At 33.2% G+C, this 17,227-nt stretch overlaps 1 protein-coding gene across 5 annotated transcripts in view; it reads left to right on the top strand.

Moving 5' to 3' along the window:
- The window catches only part of LOC110994136 (actin-binding LIM protein 2), a 71,799-nt gene that overhangs the window by 14,843 nt on the left and 39,729 nt on the right, over positions 1-17,227 (top strand). For 4 of the 5 annotated variants that reach the window (XM_022260642.2, XM_022260643.2, XM_045630236.1 and 1 more), the window contains exon 1: positions 1,065-1,561. The exons of the other annotated variant lie outside the window; for it this stretch is intronic. In XM_022260642.2, the coding sequence (XP_022116334.1) occupies positions 1,357-1,561 (205 nt within the window). In that variant the 5' untranslated portion in view covers positions 1,065-1,356. Of the gene's footprint in view, positions 1-1,064; positions 1,562-17,227 lie in introns of those variants that run through there. 5 annotated transcript variants of the gene reach the window in all.

The raw sequence follows: 17,227 nt of genomic DNA, 5'->3' as shown, positions 1-17,227 counted from the left end.
AGGTGGCACGTAACTCTACATCTTTATTTTCATTATTTAAACCCTGGCAACCAAACCAACGACATGTCGGTATCATTTTTATTCATAAGTTACATTTTACCAATATAGTACTTACGATAAAAACTTTCTGGTTTAATAATACTAAATCGATTTATTTCCAACACACAAATATACAGTATCCACAAAAGTCTTAACCTTCATACATAATCTTTCAACTTACATTAATACATATAACAAAAAACATTAAATAACCTTAAAAATAAAATAAGTCTCACTCAATTATAGTCTCTTGAAGTACAAGTCAAAGTCATTTCTTCATATAGGTATAACACAATGTACACTTATGAACCTCAAAAAAGAAAAATATATTAAATGCTTCTAATTTTACATTTACTGCCAGTTCTCAAATCAAGGGTGTAGATCGGAAGAATTGGCAATAAACTAATTAACCAAAAATATTTCAATAACAACTCATTTAAGTGCGTTTTAAATTGTAAGCGAATCAACCACTTATTTACCAATTATTTTTATATTTTATTATATCGAAAATAGGTTTGTTTACATAAGTCGATTGCCAATTTGTTACTGAGCCCATAAAAGTTTACTGTGTATTGTTCAATCGTAATGTCGTCTCGACTCTCGAAGGTTGCTTCCCAGGCTGGGCCCGGTCATGTTTTTCTTTTTGTGTGAAGTAACCGCTCAACTTTCCAAAACAACTTTTTGTTTTATTTCAACATTGGGTTGCATACCGATTTTTATATAAAACTGCAAGTGTTCTCAAGTGTCTGAAGTTTAACGTTATTTTCTGATGAAAACCAATTAAACTTGAATAATAAACATTTGCTAATATGTTGGCCACGGCTTGACCTTGGCATCGAATGTAAATAAAAGTAATGCCGCGAATGTGAAACTGAGCTTAGTCATATCGGTGCGAAAAGTTCCAGGGTTCAATGGCCATAAATCGTCTTCTGATTCCATAAAATGTAGGAAGTAGCTTTATTTATAGAAGTTTGACGCTCGCACGCGTCGCTTGCGCAGCGACCGGCGGAATTCGGCGATCAGAGTCTGTACTCAGGCACTCAGTACTCGCTGAGGCTTCGCTCGAGTCGGTGCTGCGTATACTTTGTACACTGTCAGTCGCAGTTCGCACGCTCGAAGGTGTCAGTGATTACGATATCGTTCCGCCAATCGCGGCCGGCTGCTCCACGTAAACGATAAACTATCAGTCCGCCGCCGATTTGTGCCGAATGAGAACTGTTCAAGGCGATCTAGCGTCCCGATATCGAAAGTGATTTTACGGGATAACGTTTCTATAATTACATTATCCTTGTGTGAGTTTTGTGCTCGTGATCCAAGATGAGGCCGAAGGAGGAGGTGGATACAAAACTCCAGACGGGAGCATTTATTTTGTCCGAGAAGATTGATGACACGAAATCGAAGAAAAGTGAAAAGGAAATGAAGAAGGAGATGAAGAAATTAGAGAAAGAGAAGCTAGAGCGCGAGAAGAGAGAAAAGAAGGCGAGGGAAAAGGAAAAAGAGCGTGAGAAGCAATCTAAGAAAGGTCAGTTTACATTGATATTGTGAAATAATTGAAATTGTCTCTCGCTATCGTGATGTCATCTTGCTCAATTATAGAGGTTACTAGAGTCGAGCCCGTATGTCGGGTATGCGGCAATAAAATTTTGTCACCATTATGACTCGAATAGTTAAAAAACTTAATGAAATGTTACATCATTTATGACCTTGACGACGTATCAAATATTTCTTGTAAATGATTACTGATTATTCTTATCGTTATCCTCTAGATAAATAAAGTTTTGTAAGCCTACTTTGTGCAAAGATCATTAAATTGTCGTTGTCGAATTTGCCTGACTGGTTTTATAATTATTACTGCATTCGTCAAAATCAGCTTGGGTAGCAACATCGTTGATATATTTTTGTCGCAAAATTAATTAATTCGAGCGCAGCTTTTTGTTAGTGAACGTGATTCGTTAGCTCCCGTTCCGTTTACCTTTGTAATTTTAGTGTCAACCGCTTTGATCAGTCATTTTGACGCTAGATCGAATCGGGAGTTCTTAGAATAACTTTGCAGTTATTTCGCTCCAGATTGATGCTCATTATTCTGTGAAACGAATCTGTCAAAAAGTAGATCGTAGCAAACTCATTAAAACGCTGACCCCGAAATATGATAGCTTATTGCTGAAATATTTTTAAATTGAAATTCTTTTGTAGACTGCAATATTTTTTCATGACAAATTGTTTGGTCAAAGAACATTGTGATGCAAATTTAAAAATGCGCTTGAGTATAAAATTCAATTGAGGGGGAGCAATAAAGCCGATGTTTTTGTGATACGACACGAATTATTCACATTGGTAGCAAAAGTCGTTTAATTTCTGTGTGCTTTGTTAAGAAGGAACTAGACTGTGGTTTGTAAAATATTCATATAGTCTGTACGGAGAATAGGTTTCATTCATAACTTCCTGGCGTATTCTTGTAACTTAATTGAATATTATATAACTTTACATATTACTCGCTAAAGTCAAAACTCCTTATTGTATAGAACGAATTCACTATTCCACCACCAATTATTTGAGTGAAAACTGTATTAATAATAATTATAATCAATCACAGGTCACTTTGTTTATTAAGTTCCAGTTTAGTTTCTCTTTCACAGCATTAGTTGCATATACCAATAGCGCGTGACCACACGTTACTATAGGCGTAAATTTACATATGGATGCCTTCTTAGTCACGATTTTCCGTTAAGAAAGCCTCGTTAGAAGGATCATTCAGGCATATTGTGACCTAAATAAGCAGATTAAAACAGATCGACAGTGCACAGTACAGGGACAATATTAAGATAATCACGAGCAGGACTTTGACTGTAAAATGTTTATGTGTAAGTTTTATTTCGTTTAAAGAGAAATACTTATTAACAAAAGTTCTACCGAATCTAGAATATATATAAAATTATTCAAGTCGCGTCGCGTTAATGGCCTCAATTAAGGTTGTCGGAGGAAGTCAACAACAAATTGATATTTTTAAAAACTAAGATAAATTGGGAATTATTAAAAAAATTGTAGCGTTATTAACTTGTCTCTTAAACATGATCATGTAAAAAGAACATTAAAGTATAGGTATGTCACATATTAAAGTACATTTACAGGTAAATAATAAAAAATCTTGTTCTTTATGATTGGCAAAGATTCCAAACCATTTTGAACAGATATTGTGACAGACTGGAAAATGAATCGAAGTTTTAATATTAATGGAAGATGAAACGGGATTTTAAGAAGAAATTTAGTGGAGAAGAGTGAAGTCATTTCCAAAATTAAAACGAATTTACACGAACGAACGCTTCTGTCAATAGCTTATAAATCAAGGTTACTGGTAGTAACATAATATTTTATACAGAAAATATGTCTTGATTGTTTAAATTTGCATACAACTATTACTATTTTATCAGTCAGCAACCTTTGCTTTGTTTGACGAATCTATTAATCATCTGGCGTTCAGATACTGTTTTCATCATTGTTTATCTGTATTTTACTACTGACACATTTAGCTAACGAAGGTCAGTATAATTGCTAAAATTAATTACGCAAACGTAATAAATGTCCGAATTGGAACTGGTTATTCTAATTAATGTTAGTTAACGTTTCCTGTATTATGTCATTTTGATTGAATGATGTTTTTATAGCATTATTGAGTAAAGTTACACCTTTAAACAATAGTCACCGATGAAATAGCTCTTACGAGAAATGTACTATTTTGCTCTTTACTATAGAATTTATTTTTAGATAATAAATCAAACCGATTTATAGTGATGACACTACGTTTTACATAACTAACATATTGAGAAATGTGTATTTGCTTGTAATTGGCGAGTCTCAGAGCAATATTGATATAAAGGATGGGCTAAGATAGCGATAAGAGGGCGTTGTTTTGTGAAACAAATGTGGAGATAATATGCTAGATTTATCCACTCGTTCATTGTTTTGAAATTTGACACTTCTGCGTTTATAATGAATTATTTTGAGAATTTTGGTTTAAGTTAGGTGTAAGTTTAAGTGGTGTTATTTTGGTTTTGAATGTCTATTCGCGAATGGACTGTTCACTCTTAATGTTTAATTAATTGAATTATAATTTGAATAATAATAACACGCGATGCAGTAAGAAACATAGTTGTTGTGTACAGATCTAGAAATACTTTCATCCGGTGAGTCATGGATTCGTTTCGGGTGCGCCGATTCTTCACATCTCACGCGATGTACGTTCATGACATAATATACTTAATATTGTAAGGAATCTTTGTACAAAAGATGATGCTTCGCTCTATATCATTCGCGGTGACGACTTGTATTTTGTAGCTTCTAATAGCTCTTGATTATTATTATCAAAAACGTGACAAAACATTATTTAACTAATTAGGGTTTCTGCGTAATCGTAACGTTTCAAACAATTTCGAGTTTTTTAATACAAATTGGTCTAAACTAAATTTCATAAATATGTTCAAATGCCTTTCCAAGCATACACATTTAGAAGAGTAAATATACTATTAACAGACCACACAATAATAATTGAGCAATAGTTTACGAATCATCTACTAGGTACAAGTTTACTTAAATTTAGATAATTTTTAATACTCAAAGTACATTCAAAGCATCAATCATAGCAGGCAATATTCGATGTTTCGCAAACATATGATAACTGTCATGTTTTTGTTGCAAGCTAACTGTGTGTAATCTATAACGTGTCGTTTATCATACGATGACAAATGAAGGCAATTCACTTGTACTGTTAGTATCATTGCTGGTTATATTATTCAGCATAACAGCCTGTTTGGATATAATTATGGTGTATATAAAAATCATAATAGAGTTTTGGCCTCAAAAATCAGAGTTCTGTGCCACCTCTACGGATACGTATTTTTAATTTTTTGGCTCATTTATAACACCTTTATTGTGAATTGAAACACGCTTTTAGTTGTTCTAGAACTTTTGCGTTATTTAAACCTCTTTACCAACTATGTATATATAAATAAGTATTTATTATGTTATCAGCCATTTAAGTATTTATAATTATTTATTACTATTGATTGATACTTTGTACATGTTTCATGATCATTTATCCATATAAAATGTTGACTTTATATGTATATATGATCATTCTCACGTAAGCCAAGGCGTAATACAGGCGCCGGCGGATGTATTAATTAGCGGCGTTTGCGCATTGAAAGACCGACTTTTTTAAAACTCAGTGTAAACCTTTACAAATGGCCCTTGTATATTATAGCTATTCTTTTCCTACCTAGAAATTTAAATAAATAATGTGTGGCGATTTTAGATAAACATCTTGTTTAAAATAATTCATCATCATTCTATCTATATTAAAATTAATTTTATTTGAGGGGTTTTGCTATATACTCTAAGGCAAGTAACTATTTAATTCACATTTTGCATTTGTGAGATTAATTAAACGTGTAACAATAACATTGACATATTTTTTAAGGTTAGCGGAACTATTAATTATTTTTACGAGATATCGTGTTTTCACTTTCATATAAACTTGATTTGTTTGATCGTGTGCTAGACGATGTATTTCTCAGATATTTAAGACTCGGTACAGTGATCTATTTTGGAAGATCTAATGAGAGGGTTCCGAGGGTTATAATTAGATTAGGGTCGGAGTTCCGTTCTATGTTTAGCGAGAGGAAGATATGTCCTGCTTTCTAAGAATTTGTTCCGAACGGCCTCCCAGCTGTGTGAGCTTTTTATGAGTTAAAAAACTGCACTGACGGAGCTTTTGTTGGTGACAATATTGTATTGGGTAACATAGTGCTTTTTTCATGTGGCGACGCAGTCAATATTAACGAAACTATAAATTCGTAAAATAGTGTTTTTTTGTTTATTGGAAAACAACTACGTAGAAGTTTTAGTGAAATACATTTCGAAATTGCTCAAAACGTGCAAGATAAACTTACTTGAGTATCTCATCTATATATATAAAAGAAAGTCGTGTTAGTTACACCACTTATAACTCAAGAACGAAAGAACAGATTTGAGTGAAAATTGGTATGGAGGTAGCTTAGAGCCAGGAGACGGACATAGGATACTTTTTATCCCGTTCGACAGCGTTCCCGTGGGACTTGACATGAAACGTCAGTCACTATAAAAAGTGGTATAACAAATAAGAATCAGACTTGGAATAATAAAACGCAAATGATAGCTATGTAATTGACGTATAATGACAGCTGTGTAATGACGTATATATGACAATTTGATATTTGTAAGAAATCAATATTCAAAATATTTCTATTAAATAAATACGTTTAATTATTTTTACAATTTACAATTTAATTATAATGATAGTGCTATTGCCCATTCGTATAAACAGTGAAGAGAACTATAAAACTCGGTATTGTCGTATGTATACAGTTCATCCAAAGAATGATGAATGTTTCTATTTGTTGTTGTTGTCGAATGACGCATTTAATCGAGTATTGGAACGGGAACGTGAATATGATCACCAGGAATTAGATTTAGTAGTTCAAACGAATGTACCCCTGTTGAAATACCAACAAAAGGAAGTTTATGATACTTTAATGAAGGCAAACGATGATGAAAATGGTGGTTTATATTTCCTAGATGCCCTTGGTGGAACTGGCAAGACATTCCTCATGTCATTAGTTTTAGCAACTGTTCGGGCGAGATCCAACATAGCGGTTGCAGTTGCTTCTTCTGAAATAGCAGCCACATTGTTAGAAGGATGCCGTACGGCTCATTCAGAATTAAAATTACCGTTAAATCTTCAAACTATTGGAGAACCAACGTGTAATATTGCAAAACACTCAGCAATGGCCAAAGTTTTAGCGGCATCGAAAATCATCATCTGGGACGAATGCACAATGGCGCATAAACGTGCATTGGAAGCACTTAACCGAACATTAAAAGATTTACGCAATGAATCGAGATGTTTTGGAGGAGCAATGATTTTACTGTCTGGCGATTTCCGCCAAATACTGCCAGTAATTCCAAGATCTACGGCTGTCGACGAAATAAACGCTTGCCTCAAATCGTCAAATCTATGGCGCTATGTGACGAAACTGCAGCTGACAACAAACATGAGAGTTACATTGCTTACTGATAAAAAAGAAGAAAAAGAATAAAGATGTAGATGACCTGAACTACATAATGGTATGCGTTTGGTGGTTAGAAAATTGAAGAACAATGTAATTTACGCTACGATAATGATAGGAAAATTCAAAGGTGAGGAAGTTCTTATTCCGAGGATCCCGATGATCCCAACCGATATGCCGTTTGAATTTAAAAGACTTCAATTTCCGATACGTCTTGCATTTGCCATGACCATCAACAAATCACAAGGCCAATCCTTAAAAGTTTGTGGTTTAAATCTAGAACATTCATGTTTTTCCCATGGTCAATTATACGTGGCATGTTCACGGGTCGGAAGACCATCAGCGTTGTTTGTTTTTGCGCCTGATAATAAAACAAAAAATGAAAAAATGTGTATCACAAGGTACTTAAGTGAAGAGCAACCTATGTACTAAAATACAGAAATAATAATGAATGATTAATGTAGGTATTTAATTTTTTTGTATATTTTCCAATAAAAAAACCCAAACTGCTTATTTATTGCCATTAAGGCGGAACAAAGTTCGCCAGGTCAGCTAGTTTGTGATAAAATATCGACATTGACTTGTCATATGATTGCGGCATAGTTAGACTTCTCGCTCTTAACAATCTCAAATTATGAGAGGTCCGATTCACATGTTTTATTTACTGAGTAAACAGTTGTAGTAATGCTTCTTAGGCAGTGGAAATAAAGATTGTTTTAAATTGAAATTCGATATCGAATTAAGCTATTGCGAAACAAGTGTCGAGTCGGTTTGAATTTGGTAATACAAACATTGTTTTACTTGTTCTGATTAATTTGCAAGTTACGTAAGCTTAAAATCTTTTAAAAACTTTATAAGTAAAAACTTCGTATTTTAGGATGATATTTTCTTCTTAATGTCTGGATTGCTTCCGTCGAGCAAATTAATTTATTTTGTTATACCAAGAATGCACTTATCAACATTTTGTAAGCGATATCTATAAAGTTGCCTTGTAATCTTTGCATGTTTTGTTTATCAATGACATCACTCCGAGATTAAACATTTAGATCCGTTTCACACAGACTTAATTTAAGCAGATACATCAAACTACTTTTTGAGATATTCCCAGTTTTCACGAAGTACTACTTAATACTTTTCCTATCATGTAAATGCATTGAATCAAAAGTTATATTGAAGTTTCGTACCATGTACATGGCCAATAGGAAATTCTGTTATGAAAGATTTCTCTGTACATTTTTATTGCAGTAAAGACTTTACGAATCCATCCGTCTTTTATGAAGGCAATATCCCATATAATGTAATTAATATATTTTAAATCAAATTTGGAATAATTATTTATACATTAGGTTACCACTTAACATGCACGAGTTTTGTACACGCTTTTTTGTTTACTAATTGGTTGGCTGTTGAACAACTTACATTAAAATATAATTATTCAGGAATATATTCATGACTTTGTAAATTTAGGTTATCTCGTGTATATGTTTAAATCAAGCCCGGCTACTAGGACTTGGGAACAGGTTTAGTAAAATATTTTAAAATCTGTTGCTACAAAAGAAAATACTTTATTTGCATAGTTATTTGATTTTAATAATCAGAATTCATGAAAACAATACAATCAAGTATAGTATTAATATGTCAAGTGCATCAGATAATCGGCCAGTTATTTATGTCGAAGCCACTTTAAATGTTTATCGGTACTCAATGCTCGTTTTATGAACTGCTTGATTTATAGAATATTGATTAAATTATTATTTATATCTTTTTATTTAAAATTACTGATCTGATAGTATTGTGAAAAGTGAAATGGAGTATTAAAGCAGCTTGGCGTAGTGGCTTCAGAGTGCGAATTTCATCGTAAGGTTGTAGGTTTGATACTCGATCGTGCTCACATGGACTTTCTGTCTATGTGGGCATATAACACTCGCTCGGACCGAGTATGATAACATTGTAAGGAAACCGGTATGCCGTATGTCTCAAGTCTAAAATCGTGGACATATGTCAGACAGAAGGCTGATCATCTATTTGTCCAAGTGGGCCATACCCAGGGCTATACCCAAATGTGGTTGTTACACCACTGGATCATTATTATTTTATATTTATGTATAAAGTAATTATGTCACAATATTACAGTATGCCTATAAGTTCCTTTACTTTACATTGAGGATGCTCCTACAATTACCAATTGATGAAGAAACTTTTTCATTTAATATCTTACTAGCAAATGAACTGTCGTATAGTCATTTGTTACCAACGAGTCAGCAAGCTATGCGTTACAGTAATGAGGATGCTGCGGGCGAATCACTTGGGAAGCACTGAATACACTTCACCGTTTGAGATCGACAAATGATGCTCATGGTTTGGTATGGAGAGATTTTAGATTGCCGTGTAGTGTGTACATTGGCACAGAAATGTTAACGTTATTTAAAAATAGATCCGTCATTAAAAAAATCTCTATATTTGAATTTTGTGTTCTACTTGCAATATATAATTTGCCTATAATATGTGCTCAATGAGTTATTACCCAATTATGTTTCCAAAATGACCTCGATTTCGTTATGATTATATGCAGCACGAACCCAAATTGGCAATTTTGCTTTTTGACCTTCGTTCAACAAGTGACGACCTTGTGCGATTGTCTAGCAAAGAGGAAGCATCATTCCCCACTCCCCAAGCTCTTCGACCTACAGACGCTAGATTTTTATTGAATTTCCCGTTACCTGACGTCTAGCTAGCGCTTGAAACAATGTCCATAATAACCCAATACAATGTCAACTATTCATTCATAGATAACGTCATTACGAAAATGTTTTATTATCTATGTTTTATTCACTATCAACAATCAAATCTTGAATAATTGCTTTAAACACTTAGGTTTATCTTAAAACTTTTACTGTAATGTACTTTTATATATGTGTCCAGCGAGAATTAACTTTTTTCTTTTTAATACGAGTCACAGTCTGGTGCCAGAGGAATGTGCGAATGTTTATATTTACTTCATCTGCTGGAATCTGCGGCGCATCTATCGTCGCCACGTCTGAAAGCCGACTCTGCGCCTTAAGCACTCGTTTATTAAGATATATGCGTGTCGTCCTGTCCACTAATTTGTGATATTGATATATTGCGAGCGATTTGTTAATGTACAAATGCAAGTTGATGGTTTTGTAGCACGGGAAGAGTTGTGGACCAAGATATATGCCTTGCAAAAAGGAAGCCTGCGTAGGTTTCTCTGTTGTTTCTATTTATTATTCTTAATTTTTAATCTCTTAAGTTTGGGTATTAACAATACATGCGCTAAATCCCAATCTGTTTATGATATTCTAATTTTCATTATAAAAACCTTCTTTTTTCGCAACCTTATTTTGCTAATAAATGGCTGTCATAGACGATTAATATAATTTTGAATTAAGCAAAACAAGCACCAATGAAAACGTCGAGTTGAGAAACGGGTAGATTAGATGGGTGGTACTTAAAGGACTTAAACTGGGGCACGTGTTGTAATTAGTGACGTAAATGGAGCGTGTAACTCTAATTTCCGGGCTGAGAGTACCTTTGATCCTCGGTTAGTATTAGATTGTATTTGCCGTAATTTGTTACTCTATAAAATCTATTGTTTACCGTTGATTGACTTTAATTATGTTGTTAACATGGTTTTGATCACATCTGAAGATACGAGAAATGCGCATTAAATTCCTAATGACTTATAATCTATTAATAAATGAAGCTACGATTGTAGTTATATTTGCAGTAATTGTAAGTATTAAGTGTATTGTCATAGCCGATTCAATGGCATTTAGCAAAGCGAAAAGCGAGTCTGATTCCAATTTCAAAAGTGCACTTTGAAAATAAGAGTTCATTTCCAAGAACTACTTTATCTAATGTATTACTATTTATAGCACAAATGTATTATATAGCAGCAGGTCTAACATTTTTCAAACCAGTTGCTACGCCAAGCCTGAGTGCGTCATTCAGGTCAATTCGCCTTATGTAACTCTGTTTACATCATTACATATTATGGTTATATTGCCGTATCATCCATACGCCTATAGCAGCACTAGTTGTAATAAAATATGTGGGGCCTGGTGGTAAACAGATTTCTGCGTCGCTTCACGCGAGAATTGTACTTCATAACGTTTTTTAATTTCGAAATCGTCTAAAGGATAAAAACTTATAGAGTGTGTAAACTCTTTATCATACAGTTAATGTTCATTTGGTCACGTTGATAATATAGTAATAATTCAAGATTACATGCTTTATTTATAATTGCAAACTTCAATAAAGTGTTTACCTTACCCGTCCGAATACTTGATGATGTCATTTCGTATAGCGGAAGTACTGTAAAGGCGGAAGCGGTAATGGGTGTTCTTTTAAAATATCGTTGCTGTGTTCGTGTGACCAAGGAGGACCCATATGCCGATGTTATAGTGTGATGTATAATTGTCTAATATGTAAAACTTAGTAATGGTTATCACTGTTATAACAAATGGTAAATGTCTTAGCTATGTCTAAAGGTATTGGCTTTCCTGCGAGTGCCATAATATCGTATACTTACATGGTAACCATTGGCTAAGCTCATGTTATTCATACAGGAGTTGAAAGCGTATTTATAAAACTGTGTTGGCGTTATTACGTAATATTTATCCTAACTATGTTCATAAGGAAGCAAAACAGATCTAAATATATGCCTTTCCCCACAATATGTTAAATATCAGAATAAAGTAAACAAGCATTTCCCAGAAAATAGTATAATAGCTGTGCAGAAATAAAGTCAGTGTAAATCTCGCTCATAAAGCATTAACGAGCGGTGTCCTATTTCCAACGGTCAGCAATGGTTTTAATTTCACTGCACTATGATTTTATACTGACGCGTCAGTGACGTACAAAATAAAAGTCAAAATTGTCAAATGTATGTTTGGTTCTAACTTCTTCTAATGAACGCTATCATTCAACGTATATGGTAATAAAAATATCAAAAATCTAATATTGCTTTATTTTTATTTATTTACAATAAATAATTTAAAAAAAAAATGTATATTAATAATAAAAAGTAACAGTTATCGTAGAGTCATAATTACAAGGCAGACGAGGAATGCTCCAAAAGTAAATTCTTATAACGTAAGCATTTATCATAAAAATCTTTTTAGTATAGTTTTATAGTTTGTCAAACTAATGGTAGAGCTACAGTGACTATTTTTTCTTTAGATTTTATCTAATTAAATTATAATTATAGCTCCACGTTACTTTGGGTTTCTTTTTTTATTGTTCCATATTAGGGTTGCCTGGAAGCAATCGCTTGTTAGCGATAAGGCCGCCCGTTGCCTTAACTGACCTGCTTTTTTATATGTATAATTTTGTATAGTATGTGTTACGAATGAAACATTCTTGTTGTGACTTGTAAGTCCATGGAACACGTTACCTGCGCGTTACTCATCTTTTTTTTTTTTATTTACACTTCGATACCAAAATATACATATAAAAAATTCAAGTTACTTACATAAGTTATTAGGCAACGAGCCTATTTTATTAATATTTTTATATAAATAATAAGTTATAAAAAATATTATTAAATATATTTATTTATATATATAGGAAGATTTTAAAAGACTATTACTAGACAATAATGCATATATCACTGGTAATTTACTTTATTATCTTCGCTATGTACTCAACTATTTCCATGGATTTTATGCGGTCGTTATTCGTGTAGTCGTTATCTGTTGCTGATTACGTAAGGAAATGAAAAATATTTATACTGGCTGCTTATGAATGATAAGACTTTTGCCAAATGATAATGTTTATTGCTTTTTGATATTTATGTGAATTTTACGTTCAAAGACGAATAATTATAGGTTATAGACTAAATAACTGATTTTTTATATTAAATACGGACTTGTCAATTCATTGTCATCGTCAAAATCTTAAATATTTTAAAAATGTATGATAATAAAACTAAATAAAATTATAGTTTTAAAGAAAAATCTATCGTTTCTTTATCAGTGACGTAATGTTTAGTTTTAGTTTCTTTTCTTTTCACTTAATGTCATTCCTGTTAGATTCCGTTCTGAAGGTTCAAAAACTAAGTCTGAGACATACAATGTCAACTCGACTGCTTCGTTTTACTTAGACAGTATTTGACCACACCCAGAAGTAACAGGAGGTTCACAAATGGATAGGAATAGCCCGTTTAAACCGTTATAAAGTGTTCCGGGTTCCGCGTCGCGTGAGGAAGTGACGCGTGGCCGGTTCGGTTTTTAAACAGTCTACTTGCTGACTTACGCAGGGGGGAAATATACGACTTTAGATTATAAATTCAGTATGCATACGTATTTTATTAAGTAGGCCCAGTAATATAATAATAGTGTTTAAACGGGATTTTTAACCGTTGGGTCTTAAGTTCGAAGTGTCTCGAAAACAAAAAACATTGGTGATAACAAAAGGAGACAGTTTCTGGCCAGTCCTTCTCGTCTGTTTTGACTTTTAATAACGATGACAGCATTGTATAAATTCCAATTTCTTAACGAATTCAACAGAATGTAGTAATCGAATTCCGATCATAAAGCCACGCCCTAACGTCTATCTGATAACCCATATAGTGATGAGCTACAGGAAACACCAGTAAATTGTTTATTTGACACCGTTACACCATACGTACGCGGTGTAATCGGGAAATATCGATGTATATGTTATTATGTATATGATTAAATACTATGTATTTACAATCCTTTAATTTTGTATGCGTAAAACGTTTGATAGAGTATTTAGTACCTATAAGTCTTATAGAACTAGTCTCTATTTGATTTTGGATTATAGTGTTAGTAAATCAATAGCATTAAGTATGCTATTTAATATGCCAATACATATTTAATTATATGTATTTATATACATATATACCAATGGCAATAAAACCATTTCAGTACTGGGCCTTAGGTTTCTGTATCCGTTTCTTCATAATTTCTAATAGGCAGAGCAATCTTTTGTACCCGACCCACACCGTTGACTTTTTGGTTCGAGGTCGTTGGGGCTTGGTGGATGCTTTTCTGCTCCTTACGAGTCATTGTTTGCCGGTAATCGAACCTACGACACCGAGGGTGAGAGAACCATATAATATACGATATGTAATAACTCAATTATATAAGACTTTTTATTTAATTGGTGAAATTGTTTCGTTTTTATATTAAACTAAACCAACGTTTCGTTATAAACAAATTGTGATACCATTCATACTGATTTGTGAGTTAATACCTCAATATAAGTATTTGTTGTTATTCGACTTCCTTCGTTTAGCGGTATGCATTGTTATGCGATGTCGGTGCATTTATACCGTTGTTATGATGGACTGAATCATAAATTATGTCAATAGAACATTAACTACTGTGCAACGCAGACTATATTGCTTTTCTGTGAATTCTTATAAATACTGCGCAGTTTTGTTTAACATTCGGCTACACTGTATTTAAAATACACCTATGTAGTTGTGTTAGACTAGAACGCGTATTCACAACCCTAAGTTGTGCAACCCACGGGTAAAATAACAAAGATGTTCCTCCCGGATGCCATCGCTGCATACAAGATCATCCGAAACTTACAATTCAGCAGCCCGTTGACACAAGTGCTCACGGGACACGGAGGCTTTTCCGCTTACTTGCACAGATTCAAGCTGAAGGAGAGCGCAGAGTGTGTTTGTGGACATGCGGTGGAAGACGTCCCGCATATCCTTTTCGACTGCCCTGTCAAGAATTAAATTGGAAAAAGAGATTGATGTGGGAAAACTCGAAAGGTCGAATATAGCTTTGGAATTAGCAAAAAGAGATAAAAGAAATAATTTAGTTAAATATTTCATAGAAATAGGGAGCATAGTTATTTATAGAAACCAGTAAAATTTAGTTGTAAATAATAATTAAAAATAGAAATAATAATTTTTATATTGATATTCCACGGCCCGGAGATGACCTCGTCCGGGGGTAGGCCAAGTAGGGAATAAAAAAAAAAAAAAAAAACCCTAAGTTGTGCGTTTGAACCCCGCATAAAGGTAGATAACAAAAACATGTCGAGTTTACCTGTCATATAAATTATTTCTTAATCCTTGACTTTTGCTCTCTGACGCAGAAATTATTGAACAGTATTTAACAATATTTAAATAAAACTTGGTCAAAATATGCATAACTAATTTAGTTATTTCACGCTTCGGTCGATAAAATGTATATAATTAATTCAGCATAAAATGGACCTTGGTATAATTCTTTTGAATTAGTAAATTTTGTAGGGAGGTAGCAAACCTACTTCGGGTTTTTAGTCAATTCAAAATAGTATTATAAAAAGTAAAATATACATCCGTGAAAGTAAAATTAGTGTTACAACAACAATCTAATACTTATTGCAATAGTATTAGATCTTGTATACATAATGCTATATATCTCTGTAATAAGGCTCTTGTCGATAGCGTTTATTACTATACTGTAAAATGATTAATAAGCTTGGTAAGCAGTTTTTGAATTCTTTGAAAAATAATTTAATAGTAAGTGCTAACTAATGCGCTAACATTAGTTTTGTTTCGTTACAATTTCGTTTCGTGATAACCCATTATAGAATTGCGCAAGGAGAAATCGTTGCTCCATTGATATGCATCAACTCGATTTAGTGCATTAGGCCGGCGTTTCCGCGTCCATTGTTTGTTCAGACCCTTGTTTACATTCACTTTATGTAATAGCTTATAGGTTAGATCTATATTGCCATTCTCTCGAGCGTGTTAGCAACTCAGGTAGGTAAAATAATTATAACTCTATCAAAAATATCTAGTATTCTACATAGAAACGTATATACTGCGAAAACATTTTAATGAAAGAATTCAAATCATGAAACAGTATATACAAATGTGAATGCGTGGGCTTGTAGAACGTGTTGTTTGTTTAATTTCCCAAAACACCACTCATAGTCGGGACTTGGGAGTCGTTAACCGCTTCAGATATTCTAGGACTAGGATTTTCTTGTAACAGTATAGTAATGTAAGTTGTTACATTTCCTTAGGAGTTATAACATGGCCCCGACTTGCCAATAGACTAATAGGATCGTGATACCCCATTAAAAGTTTATACATGAATCTCTCTTAATACAATACCAGTTAATACAAACATATTGGTAATTTTTTTGTACACTTTATTTATTAACACTTTACACACACTTTACATTATAATATAAAAATTGAACATAGTTTAATGAAAAGGAGAGCAACTGGCGCCCTTATCGCTTTCGAGCGATCTCTTCCAGGCAACCACTAGTTTAGTTTTCTGTTAAAAATATTTTATTAGATTCTGTGACTGAGTGACACAAGATACTACAGCAATAAATACTTGGCGCAAAGCAGACAACCTACTACAATTTATTTCAACCATTTTTGAGAATATTTACCTTACTAAGGACATTTTTATAAGATACTCTTCTATCTGTGATTGTACAATTTCGTGGAAGTTCAGTACATTGACCTCGTACGTGACTACGACAGTGTCTCAATGTTCGCTTATACTTTTGCTTTTATATCATGTATTTTAGCCACAACGAAAGTATTTTAGTATGAGGGAGGTTCGTTTGATAAGCAATACCATCGATTAGTACCAGAGATATAGTACCCAGCTATATGAATTGTCAATTATACACACACATAAAAATTTCCAGCAAAATTTATGTTGGTACACTAGTCACGGGTTTAATCGAATAAAAATGAGTATGGCTTATAAAATCAGCAGAGCTATTGAACCTTAGAGAGAAATCGGTCGATGCGTGTTGCGTATCAATAATATTTAATACCTTATCTGTACTCGATTTCGATTTTGTTGTAAAGAAAGTTATAGTAAGTCGTAAATTAAGAGCCTACAATTAGCAGCTGGTTTATAGATTCATTTCTATAGTTTATTTATTATAATATAGTTAGCGATGAAATAATATATAAGAATAATAATGGTTATGTAAAGGTTATATGTTCCATGACCGATTGCGTCATCCATAAATACAATTAATTTCTACTATAAGCCAGAGCAGTTTTAGTTCAGATAATGTTACGCAAAAGAAAAGCATATAAATAATATCTGATTTGA

Source organism: Pieris rapae, chromosome 11 (assembly GCF_905147795.1).
Source record: "Pieris rapae chromosome 11, ilPieRapa1.1, whole genome shotgun sequence".
In the NCBI taxonomy this organism is placed as follows: Eukaryota; Metazoa; Arthropoda; class Insecta; order Lepidoptera; family Pieridae; genus Pieris; species Pieris rapae.
Note: the sequence above shows the minus strand (reverse complement) of the source record. Positions and strands in the feature narration are given on the sequence as shown.